Here is a 16,650-nt window from a genome sequence, read left to right as displayed (position 1 = left end):
ATTCTACGAGGGGTATAGATTAGGTGAATTGCAGGTGTCATTTTCCAACGGTGAGGGATTTTAAAAGGGTGGCACAGTGGCTCAGTGGTTAACACTGCTGCCTCACAGCGCCAGTGACCCAGGTTCAGTTCTACTCTCAAGCAACTGTCCGCGTGGAGTTTGCACATTCTCCCCGTGTCTGCATGGGTTTCCTCCCACAATCCAAAGATGTGCAGGTTAGGTGGATTGGCCATGCTAAATTGCCCATAGTGTCCAGGGATGTTTGGGTTAGACATGGGGAAATGTAGGGGTAGGGAAGAGTCACGGTGGTAAGCTTTTTGGAGGGGCAGTGTGGTCCTGCTGGACCAAATGGCCTGTTTCCACACTGTAGTGATTCTATGAAAAATCTGTTGTGATGAACAGATTTTGAATACTTTAAATTCAACAATATTCTCTGACTAATTTCAGATGAGGAAGTTAGATACATTCCACAAAGAAGATTTAGTCTTGGTTTAATTGGTGTAACTTTGGCATTTGTTCCTTCAGTTGCTAAGGTGCTGAGCTCTGACATTCTCTGCTTAAACCACTCTGCCCCATCCCTCACTTCCCTGGTCGAGACTCTTTATGAAATTGTCCTTTTAAATCAAATCTTTAAGCACCTGTTCTAATATCTCCTTCAGTGTCAAATTTTGCTCCTGGGAAGCCCTGCATACTTTACTGCTTTACAGGAACTATATACTTTAAAGTGTATGTTGTCATTGATTTAAACATTGCTAAAAGAACGTAAGAAGTCATAGGATTTTTTTTCTTGTCTTGCACTCATCAGGATTAGGATGGAAAGAACAGACTTGAAAAAAGGGATGCCAATTTATATAGCATGAAGATGGTACTGATTAGTTGGGCCATCATTGGTATGTAGATGCAGCAAAAACAGTCGTGTCGATCTTCAGTATGAGGTCAGACAGGTAGATTCTGCTTGGATAGAATGTTGCTGTAGAAATGTCGCAGAGACTAGCAGTCTCTTTCACTCCCTTCTCTTCCATGAAAGAAAGGTGTTCAAATTCCTTTTGTCTACATAAGTTATGTGCGTTAATATATGTAGCTTCTAGTATGCCAAATACATCATGCGAGCCCAACCGATGATGTTAAGTCGGCTTCCAGTGTAACTCTTAGCAGAGTCTGGATTATTGAATAAATGTTATTCAAAAGAAAAATTGCATCTAATGTTGGACATGGTGTTCTGAGGCTTGCCTGCACAGATTGGCTGAGTGTGATAGGTGTGCTGCTTGCTGCGAATGGTTAATGCTACATTTGTTTGACATGATTCATCAGTCATTGGGATGTATGGCCTACATAGCTGGCACCACAAACGTCAGGTTGCTCAATTTGTGTGATAGGCAGAACCACAGTCGGTAGGTTTGACCAAAAGATCCTGTCAATGGAAAAAAACATCTGTGAGTTTACCGCATTAGTATCAGCCTGAGACAAGTAGCTACACCTGTTCTCCAAACATTGTCGAGAAGTCAACCCCTTCCGAGGTAATCTGAGGTAGTGTGAAATCTGTAATCAGAATCTATCTTCCGAGTCTGAGAATGACGATTGACAACTGACTGTTCTTGTTGTATTTCCATGCCAGTGATGGCCAAACCAATCAGCACCCTGTCCTGGTGTTGTATTAATAGATGTCCCATTTTTCAAGTCTGTTTCTTTCATTTTAGTTCTGATGTGTGCAAGACAAAAAGCTTCAGCTTCTTGCCTTCTTTTAGAAATGTTTACGTACTATCAAGCAATTATTTATTTATCACTGATATATTAAACTTACCAGCTTTTGCCAAAGAATTTCTGTCAGTCAGTGGAAACCACTTTCTGAGTTCACTCACAGTGATTCTTTGACCTAAAATATCATTTATTCAGCCAACAGAAAGGTTATGAAAATATACAGCAACCTGCCCATCAGCAGTCCTAATTCAGATGCTGTTTCTCAAAGCACAGAGACAGGAATTTTCATTCCTTTTTGAGCTGTCTTGTCTGATGACACTTTCGTTCATAGATATCCATTGAGCCTGAGTCTTGAAGGCCTGAGCTTGGGAAGGCAGTTAGATGGCAGTTGGAAATTTGAGGAGGCTATGATATCTCTGTTCATTTTGCATTTGTCTCCAAGATCTTAAGGCCAGAAGCGACAATGAAGCACTTGTTGTGTTGACATCCTGTTAGTCATGTGATTTATCTCTACCAGTTTGATGGGCCTACTGGAAAAGGTGCGGTGATGGGATGAAGAGTGGATCCATTAACTCTGAAATGCACACATGCCTAAAGTGGGCACCTCTTAGTGCACATTCATTTAATTCAACATAATCCATGCAGTCTGTCTGTTCTGTGTGTGCCAACCATGACAAAGGCTGCTGTGATGCAACCTGACAGTTGTCATCTAAAGGGCCTGAAGGGTAGCCTCGCGTAACAACACATTAGACGTACTAATAATGTATCATCCTGAAATAATGTTATCTCAACTTTTGCTTAATGACTGCAGGAATGCTTGCTACTCAGCACAGAGACTCAACCTGTGGAGAATGTGGAAAAAGTTTCAGCCAACCTAGGCATCTCAGGACACACATGAAATCCCATGCAGGTAAGGGGCACTATCTGTTACATTGTACCATTCCCTGTTCTATCTTGTGATTCCCATATCTCATCATTAAAGTCCTTCTTTTCCCAGTCTCCATCCATGTTGTAAAAATAACCCTGCCTATAATTGATAGACACGTGCAAATGCTTTGAGGATCTGTAATGCTAATTAATTTCTGTAGTTAAAAACTCCATATGTGCCGTAAGCAAATGTCATTGTTTCTTGGGCTGTAAAGTAACCTTTTACATATTTATCAGATGTCATTGTCACAGTTCGAATTGGACATGTAAATGAATTCATTTGCCAACAGCGTTATGAAAATGAAGCATAGATAACATCCATTTTAATATACTTCAGCATTCTCACAAAGTTCAGGCTCGATTAGTGATACAGCTTATTATAGATCTTCCTGACCCACTAATCACTGGCCATGCTTTCCGTTTGTCTAAATACCTTAAATTGGCAAGGCTCATTTTCTTTTACTTTCAATTTTGCCTTTTTCCATGAAGTTGCAACAATTATAGTTGTTGTTTCTGTATTGTCTCTTATTCCAACTGCAAAACTTTATTTCTCTCACATCGTGGAGGCACACTCCTCAGACAATTAATTTTACCTTTGCCTGAAGTTGGATTAATTTTGTTTTTGTTTTGAATGTCCGCGCAATTTGGAATACCAAAAAATAGTCGATAGGAGTTTGTGGGTCCTTGCGTATCAGTTTGTCTGTTTTAGAGTCACATTCCATTCTGCTGTTGCATCGTGATGCTATACTGAAAATAGTTTAGTTGGTGGCTGGTTAAAGTTTGGAGATCAGTTAGCTTAAATGATAACAGTGTGGGTCCAAACCCAGTATTGGCTGTGGTAGCTCATGGAAGCCTGTTGCCTAGCCTCACCCCATGCTTGTGGAGTGGTTATCGTTGAGCTATACATAATCAGTTGCTTCCCTCTAATGGAGAGAGGTCTCTGGTCCTTTGTTGGACAACGGCTAATTACTAGTGAAGAGGGGGATGTAGGTAAATGAGGGAAAGCACTAACACTGGAATTTCCTCATTTAGGACAATTTATACCTAATATCACGTTATACAGCTCATTGACATATCTTGTATTGTACTGAAGCACTATGGGATGTTTCATTACAGTAAAGACATTAAAGAATATAAGTTGCTGTTGGGTATAAAAGATTTAATTGTAAGAACTGGTTCCAAAGCCTAGTCTTTTACTTCCCTAAATATAGAAAAGCCAGGATTTAATTTGTTGATGGGAAACAAAGGGTTAGAATATTTTGATTAGAGCTAGGCCAATCAGAAGTGATGTCAGCTCCTACTTCTTTGCAGTAAGAATAGTAGACATCTGAAACTCACGTCAACCTCATCAAGGGTTGAAGGTGAGAGATTAATTAAAATGTGCAAAACTAAGACTGATGGACTTTTGTTAGGCCTGGGTATTACTGGTCATGGGACCAAAGTGGAGAGATGGAGTTAAGATACAGAACATCCATGATCTATTGGAATGGCAGAACAGACTCGAGAGACTGAATGACTTCCTCCTGTTTCTGTGTATAAACAGTTGTTCACCCACCTACCCTGCTAACCATTCTAAACCATCTATGATGCATACTGTATGAATTACTGTAGTTAAAATGTTAAGGGTATATTGAATGCTTTAACATTAGCAATTTATGCAGAGGCTGTTTTAAAATTCAACAAATGCAGACTTTAGTTATAGACAGTCATTAAGAATCAAGTCTGATAGTTAAGCCTGCAGTGGATTTAGCTTGTGAAGAAGACATCTGTATATGATATAAGACAGTCAGATAAGTAAGTGCATCATTATAAGTGTGAATGATGCATGGGTAAGCCAGAGTGATGAAAAGTGACAGAGGCCAAATGGTAAGTAATGCAAGCATCGGGCACTCTTACTCAAATGTTTATAATTAATGTTGTCAGTGATTGCTTTCTTCAGCATAAATGTTCAAATTAAAAAGGGCAGTGGCTCCAGGCAGCTATTAGCACAATCTCCAACTCTAAGTGTTGTATTAAATTGCTATTTTCTGGCCACAAGCTAACTGTCTTAGTAGCTGGTATCTTTTGTGATTGTACTATTAAATTGCTGTAATAGCTTCAAAAAATGAGACTTGTGTCCTCAGTTGGCAACATAACCTGCCTATTGCTGCATTAGGTCTGTGCTAAAGGAGCATGCTAGGATATAATTATGGCACAGAATCAGGCCACCAGTCATGTTGGTGCTTATGCTCCACATGAGCCTATTCCCACCCCACTTCATCTCACTCTATCACTATATCCATCTGTTCTTCCCTCCCTCCTGTACTTACCTGGCTGTCCATTGAATGCACCAATGCTATTCACCTGAACGACTCCATGTGATGTTGAGGTCCACATTCTAACAATACGGCAGTATTGCTGGAAGTGTTTCTCAATGTAATTTCACTTTAATGCTCTAAATTTCACATGGCCTCAGAGTGAAAATTGGTTTGGTTTGGGAGAGGGTAATCAGGTGGTGGGTTTCAGCCTGTAGAGCAGTAGGTTGGGGATGGTGGGTTTCTTTAGTAGAAGATACGTTTTCATAGATTATTTTTTGCAGCTGCAGCAACAGTTAGAGCCTCAAAGAACTGTCGATCATGTCACATGCACCATCAGAATAAAATGCAAGAATTTAAAGATATCTCACAGCTGTTAGCACTGAGCACTGAGCAACATGGCTAGCATTGCTGCCTCATGGTTCGTAACTCCATTATCTCAGTTCAGGACCCCATTGCAACCCACAGCTTGGGAACCTCAGCCATTGGGTTGTGCAGATGTCCTGTCTCAGGGTTCACATCTTAAAGTTGTGAGCCATTTCTAAACATAATTAATAACTTCTCCACATTGTAATTGAAAAATGAAGTGGCAAACTGTGATTATGTGTAGTCTTGCCTCTGATCAGAGCTGCAATTTTACCTGCCACAGAGAGGTGAATACACATTGGGCAGTTTTTGTGGTGTCTCAGCTCCCGGTTGGAATCCCAGCAAGACCCCCTGCGTTGCCTGTTTCAAAGAAGGCCCACCACATCTTGTGCCACTCGCACAGTTGTCAGGCAACCAACGGGCCATTCCCCAGGAACAAGGACCCTGGTAACAGAAGGCCTGGCTGCTGAGAGCAGCTGGCCAATCAGGAACAAGCAGAGATAGTAGGAACTGCAGATGCTGGAGAATCTGAGATAACAAGGTGTAGAGCTGGATGAACACAGCAGCTCCTCTGTACGCATCAGCACCACTGGTGAGATGGTGGTTGCTGCTGGAACTACACTCACAGGAGACTTCAGATCAAGGAGGGACCCAGACAAGGTTACAGAAAGAGTGTTGTGGGGTGGAGGTTGCAGAGGAGTGGGCAGCAAAGATGGAGTTGGTCGTGGCTTTCAGCACCCTCTCACCCTCTTCCTACTGCCAGTTCTCCGATCACACACTGGCTGTCTTCCCCCATCCCCCCAAAGGGGCCAACAGCTGTATATTGTCATGTACAGCGGACAATAAATTAAAAAGCAGCTTAAGTTGCGTAGATGGGAGCTGGAAGGATGGAGAAAAGGAATGGTTAAAACTATGGCAAATAGTGTTCCCTAGCTATGTGTAAAGTTACGTGGATTTCTCAAAGAAATCAGTTTTATTGTATTGATGAAATATTATATTAACTGTAGACTAGGGCACTGCAATGGATGTGGTTTACATAGATCTTCAGAATGCACTTGATAAGGTGGCATTAAAGTTCCATGGCAACAAGTCCAGGTGAGTAGAGTTTTAAGATGAATCAGTAAGACACTTCCCAGAGTCAGAATCAACAAAACACTTAACCAGAAAAAAAAACGAAAGAAATATCGCATTTTTGAGTAGCACCTTTCGTGATCTCAGGCTGTCTTAAATTACTTTACAACTGATGAAGTACTTCTGCGTGTAGGAGATATGGCAGCCAATTTGTGCACAGCAAGCTCCCAATTATATCCACGTGATAATGAACAGATAATCCTATTTCAGTGATGTTGACAGAACCTGTTCTTCTTCAAAACAGTGCTGATGGGGTCAGATAAAGATAAAATATAAAATGGAAAGATCTGAGTGGCCGGGCAGAGTCGCAGTTCTAACTTCCCATCTGAAAGACAGTACGTCCGAAACTGCAGCATTCCGTCGGCGCTGCACTGCAGTATCACTAAGACATTCCCTTCAAATCTTTGGAGTTGAAAGCCCCAACCTTCTGACTCGAGGCTACTGATCCACAATGAGGTGTCAAAGAGGGAGACATTATGAATGGTGACCAAGAGGTGGGGGGGTTTCAAGGAGAGTTATAAAGGAAAAGTAGGATATGAACAGGCACACTGCTCGAAGGAAAGAATTCCGGAATGTGAGACCTAGGTGGCTGAAAGCATGGCCAGCAATGCTGTGGGAAATGGGAGCATGTGATATATAGCAGGGGAGGGTTGGACAACCAGACCTTTAAGGGACAGATGAGGGTTTCAGCAGCATATGCATCGAGGCACATAACATTACAGAGGTGGAACTGGGAGGTCTTTATGATGGAGAAGATAATGAGCCGAAAGCTAACTCTGGGTTGAGTAGGATGGCGAGAATGCATGTAGTCTGATTCAGTGATTAAAAATAGGGAGAAAACCACACATTGACAGGCATTTAAATAGAAAGCTGCCAGGACAGTCTTCCACCCACAGACACAGATGCAGGAGAGTAGTTAGAAATGACTTTGTTTAAATCATTCAGCTGAATTGAGTGAGTTGGACCAGGTTTATTTCACCGACAAAGCAACAGCTATGATCGGACCCGCTTAATTTAAGCTGCCTGTCTTCAAGTATGAATAAAACATTATGAACACACTGTGGTTTCCCGCATTAGTGGGGTGTTTTGCTTGTCTGAAACACAAATAACTTTTCTAAAATGTTTCAAGTGAGCTCCTGACTGGCAGGAAATGAACATTTCCAGTCAAATATAAAGTGAAATGGTTGCAAAGCTTGCTTGCAGCAATGAGTATGGAAAGCCAGTCCTCCACTCTCTTAGCCAGTGTTCCTCTAATTTGAACTCTGTAGTTTCTGAGCAGCCTTTGTATGGCATGTGTCAATCAGGTTGTGCATTTGTGCCTTAGCCATGTGGAGGAGTATAGGGGAAGATTGTTCCTAAATATGGTCAAAATACCTCCTTGCCTTCTCTTGTATTTTGCTACTCCTGAACAAAAAGTAATTCCCCCCCCCCCCACTTTATATTTACACAGGGTATGGATTGCTTGATGGAAACAAGTAATCTTACCTTCTGTTTTTATTGGCCTTCTGTATATTTAAAAAATAAAAATAGAGAATGTCTTAAATAAGTGACTATATTTGAGGTCTTGCTACCTCCAGCAGATCATGCAACACATTATATTGAAATAATCTATTAATATTCCTCACATGTATTTGCATTGGAGAGGAGAATTACTTACATGGAGATCCCATAAGGCCAGTTAACAAAGTTCTTTGACTAAAAACAACTGTTTAACAAAACCAGTGCGCAAAAACTTCTGCCTGAGGCCAATAAAAATACCATTCTCCATCTGCCCTGAACCCAAAAGCGCAGTACAAAGTAACAAGCCATGCAGCATTCCCAAGAGGTGAAATTGCTTCGACACACATCATTAACAAGGGCATTCTGCATGGAAACAGTGAGGACAAGATTACTCTAAGAGGAGTAGGCTTATGACTGACATGAGCTGCAACCAGAGTGTATTTCCTCTGTAAAAAGTAGCAGGTGACATCTCTCGGACATGTGATTGCCCATCTCAAGGTTAGAACATTAACAAGAGCATGCCTAGCTTGTTCACTGAGACACAATGAGAGCTTTGAGGCTCTGTAATGGTATCAAATTAAGCCAACTATTGACACTAGAGAACTGGCTTTAGTATTATAGAAATCTGAAGTATTTAGCCTTTTAAAGGAGGTCCTGTGAATAAAAATAAAATCTCATAGCAAAAAAAGTTATCCTGGTAAACAGGGTGGAAAAGGAAACAATCTGACACAATGCTGTCACTTACAAGGAGGCTGAAACTATAACATGACAAATTTAGTGAGACATTAACTTCTGATGTCAGAAAATTCCCTTTGCACAAAGAATGCTGAACATAAGCAACAGACATCCAGTCAAAAGAGTAGAGGCAGAACACCCTGGAATCTGTTACAGAGTACTGCCAGTTCTTCTGAGGTAGATAAGCTGAATGGATTTTCTTATTCATAGAATCATGTAAATTTATGGCACAGAGGAAGCCATTCAGCTCATCATGTCTGTGCTGGCCCATAGAAAAACTGATCCACTCTCATCCCATTTCCTCAGTTCTTCTTCTGCAACCTCGAATATTCATTTGATATTGTGTAACCTGCAAGAGCTTTTCAAATGTGATGGGATTTTCACCTCTACCATCCATTCAGACAGAGATTCTAGATCCTCACCATCCATTGGGGTAAAAGAAATTATCTTTACCTAGCTTCTAGATCTTTAAATCTGATTTTTAATCAGACCTGCCTTGTGAACAGTTCTATTTTTAAAAAGAGACAAACATTCCTTGTGCCTCTCATTTTATATTTGCTCCCATGTCATTTGTCTGTACCTTTAAAAATGTTCTACAGAATTCTTAAAGGGACAGGCATGTAGAGCCTCCAGTTTTCCTCTATACCCTGAAGAAAAACTGCTCTGGACTGCGAAGGCTCAGTGTAGTTTTGCAAGATCTTTATTCACGTGGCAGGGTCTTCATCTGTTCATACCCAGTGGTCAGATTGTGGAAGTAATTACTTTGAACATCATTATTTTATAGATAGAATGTACTTAAAGCCAGTTATTCACATTTAATATGTAATGAACTGCAGATAATGCTCATATTATCATTGAGGTAATAATATCTCAACACTTGCCTGGTACTGGTGGCAATGGTGGTGTAGTGGCAATGTCACTAGACTAATAATCCAGAAGCTCAAGCTAATTAATACTCTGGAGACTTGGCGTCATATCTTATGGCGTCTTTTAATTGAAATCTGAAATTAAAACCTAGTCTCAGTAATGTTGACCATGACAACTGTCATTGATTTTGGTAAAAGCCCCATCTGATTCGCTAACTTTTCTTTTCGTGAGGAGATCTGCCACCTTTAGCAGGTCTGGTGGTCATATGACTCCAGGCCCACAGTAATGACTTGGCAAGTTCAAGAACAGATAGAGATTGGCAGCGGATACTGGTCTTGCTAATTATACCCACATCCCTTGAATGAATAAAGAAAAAAAAGGAGACATGCAAAATAATGGACAGAACCTGAATATGTGTGGGGTTTTATGTCGGAGGTTCAATTTAAACAGTCTGAAGCATAAACTCAACTTGAATCTTCCCACTTCTGGTTTTCAACAGAGAGAATGAGGACGAGGATGAGGTAACCAATCCACTTGAAAGACATGGGTTGGTCATTGAAATATGATAATGCGCCTTGTGAATTTTCAACTTAATTTTATTCTATATAATTGAATTTCATTCTGTTTCTTAACGCATGTCAGCTGGGTTTCCCTGGCCTCATGAAAACTGGCATGTGAAAGGAGGTGGGAAGGGCTGAACCAATGAGAGAAGGATTTTCACAGCACTGCTTGCGAACCAAGAGGAGCACGATGGTTCTACATGACCCCAAAATCCAATCATCTCCTGAGCAACCCATCCCCTCAATAAACAGGAACCAGTCTTGCTCCCCTCCTTCACCATCATCAAACCTATTAAACACCATCAGCCTCCCCCAGACTACCTTCAGGAACCCCGAACCATTCCACAGCCAGACACCGCCCCACTTGATTGGGACCATTTGTCAATTTATCTGTCACAACAACAACATGCATTCATATCATAGTCTTACCAGAAAAAATTTGAAACTGTGCATCATGAGGGTGTAATATTGTTGTTGACAAAGACTTGCCGGACCATCTTCAAGAAGGAGAGAGTGCCAGTAAGGTTTAGGGGCAAGATTCCAGAACGGGACTAGACAATAGAGGCATGGCCCACATTAGTGAAGTGAAGGGAGTGGGAGTGCACAAGAGGCATGGGGGAAACACAGATTTCCTGAAAGGTTAGCGGGGATTACAGAGTTATCAATGCAAATTGAAATCCAAGATGTACAGTGTTTTTTGAACGCTATCATAGTGCTCAGATTTCTTTTGATCTTCTGTTACATGGAGTTATTTTGCATGAAGAACTATGACTGTTAAATAGGCCAAGCAAGTGTTTACTATTTCCAGAAAAGGAAAACTTCACTGTAAAAACTTCACATTTCTAAGAATAGGGATTGTCATCTCTTTCAACACTGTTGACAGTCAAACACTGCAGTCACTCCTTCAGCATTCATGAAGCAAATAGTGGTACACCCTGCTCTTAGTACAGATATTTATAAGGTTGATAGTTTCAGACTACATTTTGATTTGGTGCTGCAACTTGAAACATAATGTGACTCTTTAAGAGCAGTTGAGAAGTCATTTGTATAGGCCAGTCTGAAGGACTTTTGAAAGAGGAGTTCTGGTGTCAGGCTAACAGGAATTATGTCATTATATGCCATCCTCCATTACTGGTGTTATACTGTGTTTGGAGAACAGAATTTGTGGCGAGCATATTTCAGGTCTAAACTTCATTGAGTGGTCAAAGTGTGAATAATCCCACCTTTGCACCTTTCCTGAAATTTGAAACTTCCTTCCCCATTTTCTCCCATATCTGTTGAAAGTAAAAGACAGCATTTCCACTACCAATATCTTCTTCCTTGCAGAAAACTTTACGTGTGGCTTAAGCATGATTGCTGTCTTCCCACTGCAGTGTTTCCACTGCGACATTCAGCTTCTTGTCATTAAGGAGGAGAGTTCTGCTTGTTTACCTGTTCCTACAGATCTATACAATCAGAGTAACACTGATATTGACAGGGAGCAGCAGTCTTTCGAGAGAAGTTGCTACTATCCTCACTCTCTGCCTCTTTAATTCATAGCACTCTCTACAGTTATGAGAGGCAAGCATGGAGCCTTGCTGTTGTTCTGATGCATCAGCCAACCTTATTGTGCTCATGTTCCAATCTCATGTCTGCTTTTTGCTGTGATCCTATTGTGTTTTTATTACATGAATTCTTTCTGTGAAAATTTCACCTTATGGCAGCTCATGAGGAAAAGCAAAAAAAAACAAATTCACACCGAAACTGAATGTGAATATCTCACACCATAAAAACATTCCAGTGATTTTTGTAAACAAAGCTTGTTCTTCAGGTTTGTAAAGACCAAGTAAATTTCATTGTAGGAGCATTTAAACTACGTATTTGTATATCATGTGAACAGTTGCATAATGAATGTTGAACATTTCTGCATCTAGTTTAAAATGACAATGCTCACAATGTACGACTGAAGTTAGCTAAGTGAATGATATGCAATTTTTTGTGAATATACATATACACCATCTCATCTCATCTCAGCTGTGGCTCAGTGAGTTGTAATTTTTCCTCTGGGTCAGAACGTTGTTGGTCCAAGTATGGAAATCATGCTTCAGCATGGTACTGAGGGACTGCAGCCTTTCAGAAACACCACCTTTAGGGTGGGATGCTAAACTGAGATTCCAAATATCCGTCTCAGGTTGATGGAAAAGATTCCACAACATGATTTTGCAGAAGTGTAGGGGAGTTTTCCCTCCTGATCAACATTTATCCCTCAATCAACGTTGCTAAAGTATGCTACATGGTCATTATTGTGTGCTGTGGAAGTTTGCTGTGTGTGAACAGACTGCTGTTTTCTCTACAATACAACAATATTTACACTTTGTTACTTTATTGACTGTAACAGAATTTGCAATGTCTTGTGGATGCAGTTGGCGGTTACACAAATGTAAGTCTTTTTCACGTGCATTTTATTTTACATTTCCAGCCTGTGCAGTGTTTAGCTTTTGTTGCAGTTTATGATGTGTTCTGAACACTTTGATTGGATTATTGTCCTGCAGTTCATGGAGGGGAATCCAATATCTTATTGCAATAATTCTTTGAAATGTGTCTTTTAGTTTAGTGGTGAACAAGTTTCAGTTGTTTGATTGCATGTTTGATTTGACTTGCTAACGTTCCGAAAGAAGATGCATAAATTATTGCTGAAATCCCATATGCTTTATTTCGGGTCCCGGCAGATGTCAGTTGTCCAAATTTACAACATATCTGAAATCATAATTCATGATGGTGACAGGTGTGTCACTGTCTAAATATCAGATCACTCATAAAAGTTGTCAAGGTTTTCCTGTTCGCAAGCCTCTTTGTCAGGAAGTTCAGCTGACAGGTTTGAAAATGCACCTTTTGTGAATCCCCAAGCAATTAAATTTCAAAATAGTTGAATCGACATATAAGATTCCCTCGGTGGACTGAACGTTCATTTGTAGTAACTCAACAAATTTCCATCTTTTTTTTTAAACAAAGCAATAGTTGTATGTTTCGCTCTCTGAAGTCGTGTCTAAGAGCAAATTTCTAATAGGTACAGTGTACATGGGAGCTTCTTCCTATGCCTCTGTATGATATCATTAAAAATATATTACTGAAGTCTATTATTGCAATATCTCTCTATACGCCAGATTGTTTGATAAAAGAAAACACAAGGGTTTTGACAGAGTAAATAGAGAGAAACTATTTCATCAAACCATAATAAACTAAAGGATGCAAAATTGCAAATGATCACAACAATTTATACAAGAGAAAAGGGTGCTGATCGGTTGGCAAGTTGATTTAGATTGTCTGAGGCACTGAACTGGAGAAAGCAGCAAGGAATTAGAGACTCCCTAAGCTCCTGGATAATTCAAAACAGTCACAGAACTTGAACATGTTACTTTGGTTTGCAAAGAAGGCATCCCTAATATATGAATCTATGCAACCTCTGGCAAGCCTATGTGAGTCATGTTACAAGTTTGATTAATTACCTTAAATTGGTTATTAGCGTAGGCTTTGGTGCCCTTAAGATTGTTCGGCAGATGCGGCCCAATCATGAATCACACCATACATAGACATTTTGTTTAGCATTCCAGTAGGGCAGTTGGATGAATATAGTCTGCACTCTGCCCATTGCCAGCAATGAAAGGAAAGTGCTGTTTGATTTAATCAGTCAGTCATTGGCCACACGGCTTATATGCCTGGCATCACACCAGCATACATGACAAGAGGTTTGCGGATGAGATGAAAGTTGGTAAGGACACAGACAAGAACATAAAAGAAGCAATCATGTGTAATGATGAGCGCAAGGTGAAAAACTTAAAGTGCATACTATTTTTTTCAACCAGTCTTCAAATTCCTTTCTACCAAGCAACTACTTGGTTACCTGATTTTGACAACTTTGGCACTAGAAGCAAATGTGTAAATCATTCTGCAAACATCACACTCTGAGATGTAAGACAAACTCTGCACCAATGCCAGGCATTCAGATTACAGGTAAGGTCATTTTGCAAAGTCTGCAGAAGTGCTTGGGAGCATTAATGAGGAGATATGGTCAGTTCTTGGATTTACCTGAGAGCGTTGCGATATCCTCAAAGGAATGGCATTTGAGACAGTGACCTATCCACCAAAAGCGGCAACAGGTATGGGGTACCTGTGGTTCTGGCTCTGTAGTATGCAGGGAGACAGAGTAGTAGCCACAGAGAGAGTAGGCTGTATAGGGTGCCCTGTGGTAACTGTGAACCAACTACCTTGGTGCGTTTTGATAGGGACAGGAGTGACATGTTAGCCAATGCACCCAGCTCTCTGTGTGCACACCCATCAGCACTCTCCTAGATGCCACTCCATCAAGATTCTCATCAGACTCCTCCACAGCAGGACTTCTCTGTGATTATCAACTATCTTTTCTCAGAGCCTGCTCATGCCCAGTGACTTATCACACACTGATCCCGACTTAGTTCTAGCTTCAAGGTATGTGCAGTGAGTATCCGAGCCGCTGTTGGATCAAGTGATGCTCTCTTCATTGGTATTGCAGTGATGCTGTCCCTCGTTTTGTCCTCTGTGGCTGCCGTGACTGATCAGGTAGCAGATCTAGGTATCTGACAGCAGGAATCTAGAAGGTGAACATTAGTTTAAGGGAAGTGGGGCAGCAGGTTGGATGGTGGAAGCAGACCATTTAGCCCATCAAATCCACCCTGACCGTCTGAAGAGTATCCCACCCAGACCCAGCCCCCTAACCTCTCCATGTAAACCTGCATTTCCCATGGCTAATCCACCTAGCCTGCACATCCCTAAACATTATGGGCAATTTAGCAAGGCCAGTTTACCTAACCTGCACAGCTTTGGACTGTAGGAGGAAACCAGAGCGACCAGAGATGAGGAGAATTTCTTTGATACGATGAACTCATCGTTGTGATATGGAATGTGCTGCCTGAAAAGGCAATAGAAACAAATTCAATAGTAACTTGCGGAAGTGCATTAGATAAATACTTGAGAAGGATTAAATATTTCATGAGCTGAGAAGAAGAAGAGGGAATGGGATAAATTGAATCACTCTTTCAGAGAGCTGGAACATACATGATGAACTGAATGGCCTCCTTCTGGGCTGTACAATGCTGCAATTTTTTTTAAATCAGAAAAACCAGACGTGCTTCAATCAGAAAATCACACCATTCTACTAAAGTGCATGATGTAGTGAAACCATTGCTCAGGATTCATCTGTTTTTTGCACAGAATTAAGCAAATATGATCACATAAGAATGATGTCTCCGGTTAGCATTTAGAATAGGGGAGGCATAGGGGGTTAATCCTGAATCGCTAATGATTGATTTAAGCCATTTTGTACGCCTTCATTCCTGATGCAGTCATGCACTGTTATTACGAAGATCTTTACCCCCGGCTGATTTAATCAAAAGCTGGAGGCATTCACAACTCATTTCAGAGCTGCAGAGAAGAGTGACATAGAGGACACACAATATAAATTACAAACAAAATTCTCAGTACATGATCTGCTTATTACTTTATTAGCTAGTCGTCGACAGATTTATAAAGGCTTGTGCACTTGCTTTGTGAGTCCTGCTGTGTTTTATATTAGCCTTGCCTTCCTCTTGCTTCTTTAGTGAAGCTTTTCTGTATAGCAACACGAGATCGTTCCATTGTTCTTTCATCTTGAACTTCTCTCAGTGGCTGTAAAATTGGGTTGTGACTGTTTTCAGACCTGATTTGTTTTGTCCGCTAACCACCAGCATTTGACAAGTAATGAGTTTCCATTCTGATAGAACACCATTAAAGCACTGACTGTTCGTAACCAAAGTCTCTAAAACTTGCAAGAACTGTGTTCTTTTATCTCCTTTACACTTACCCGCAACTTGGATTCTATACTGCAAGAGAGAGATAGACCCCTTGGAGCGATAGAGCACAGAAGGAGGCCATGGTTGCCTGCGCCTTTCCTATCCATCTGTGTTACTCCAAGGGCAGCTTGTATTGTTAGGCATCTGGAGGTGGTACTTCCCTGAGGAATTTCCATCCTCTCCCACATCCTTGCCTTGTCCCAGCGGGTGAGTCAGCTCAAACATGGGCAAAATGCCATTCGGGCAAACCATTCTGTAAATGATGACCCAGACTGGGAATTGAGCCAAACTGTTTGAGGTAAAGGCAGATCATAGTGATTTAATACATCAGAAGACAAAGATCAGAGCTGGATTCAGGTACAGTTGCAAGTTTAAGAGTTAGGCTTGCAGGGTTACAGTTTGAAGGTGCTAGCTAAACTCAGCATTTTCAACTGAAATACCTCCATGGAGCTTTAGCAGAGTCTTTAAATTTTCATTTTCAGAGCTGCGTTATTTTTGATAGATGTAATAAATTGCAATAAATACTCATGCAGCAGTATTCACAAAATCATATGTAGCAAATGATTATATGTATGTTTGAGATTTTCTTTTACGTTAAATGGTAGTCTCTACACCTTTTCAGCATGAAACCTGTTCATTTACAAAATCACAGCAGGCCAAGCAGCATCGGCGGAGCAGGAAGGCTGACGTTTTGGGCCTAGACCCTTCTTCAGAAATCATTTCTGAAGA

General features: G+C 40.8%; 1 protein-coding gene across 4 annotated transcripts in view; it reads left to right on the top strand.

Moving 5' to 3' along the window:
- Positions 1-16,650, top strand: part of znf516 (zinc finger protein 516) — a 143,420-nt gene that overhangs the window by 107,785 nt on the left and 18,985 nt on the right. For 3 of the 4 annotated variants that reach the window (XM_048596285.1, XM_020516640.2, XM_020516632.2), the window contains exon 5: positions 2,510-2,608. In XM_048596285.1, the coding sequence (XP_048452242.1) occupies positions 2,510-2,608 (99 nt within the window). Of the gene's footprint in view, positions 1-2,509; positions 2,609-12,455; positions 12,498-16,650 lie in introns of all 4 variants that reach the window. The other variant, XM_048596284.1, reaches the window with a different exon arrangement.

This window comes from Rhincodon typus, chromosome 4 (genome assembly GCF_021869965.1).
Source record: "Rhincodon typus isolate 14 chromosome 4, sRhiTyp1.1, whole genome shotgun sequence".
In the NCBI taxonomy this organism is placed as follows: Eukaryota; Metazoa; Chordata; class Chondrichthyes; order Orectolobiformes; family Rhincodontidae; genus Rhincodon; species Rhincodon typus.
This window is presented reverse-complemented; position numbering and strand designations above follow the sequence as displayed.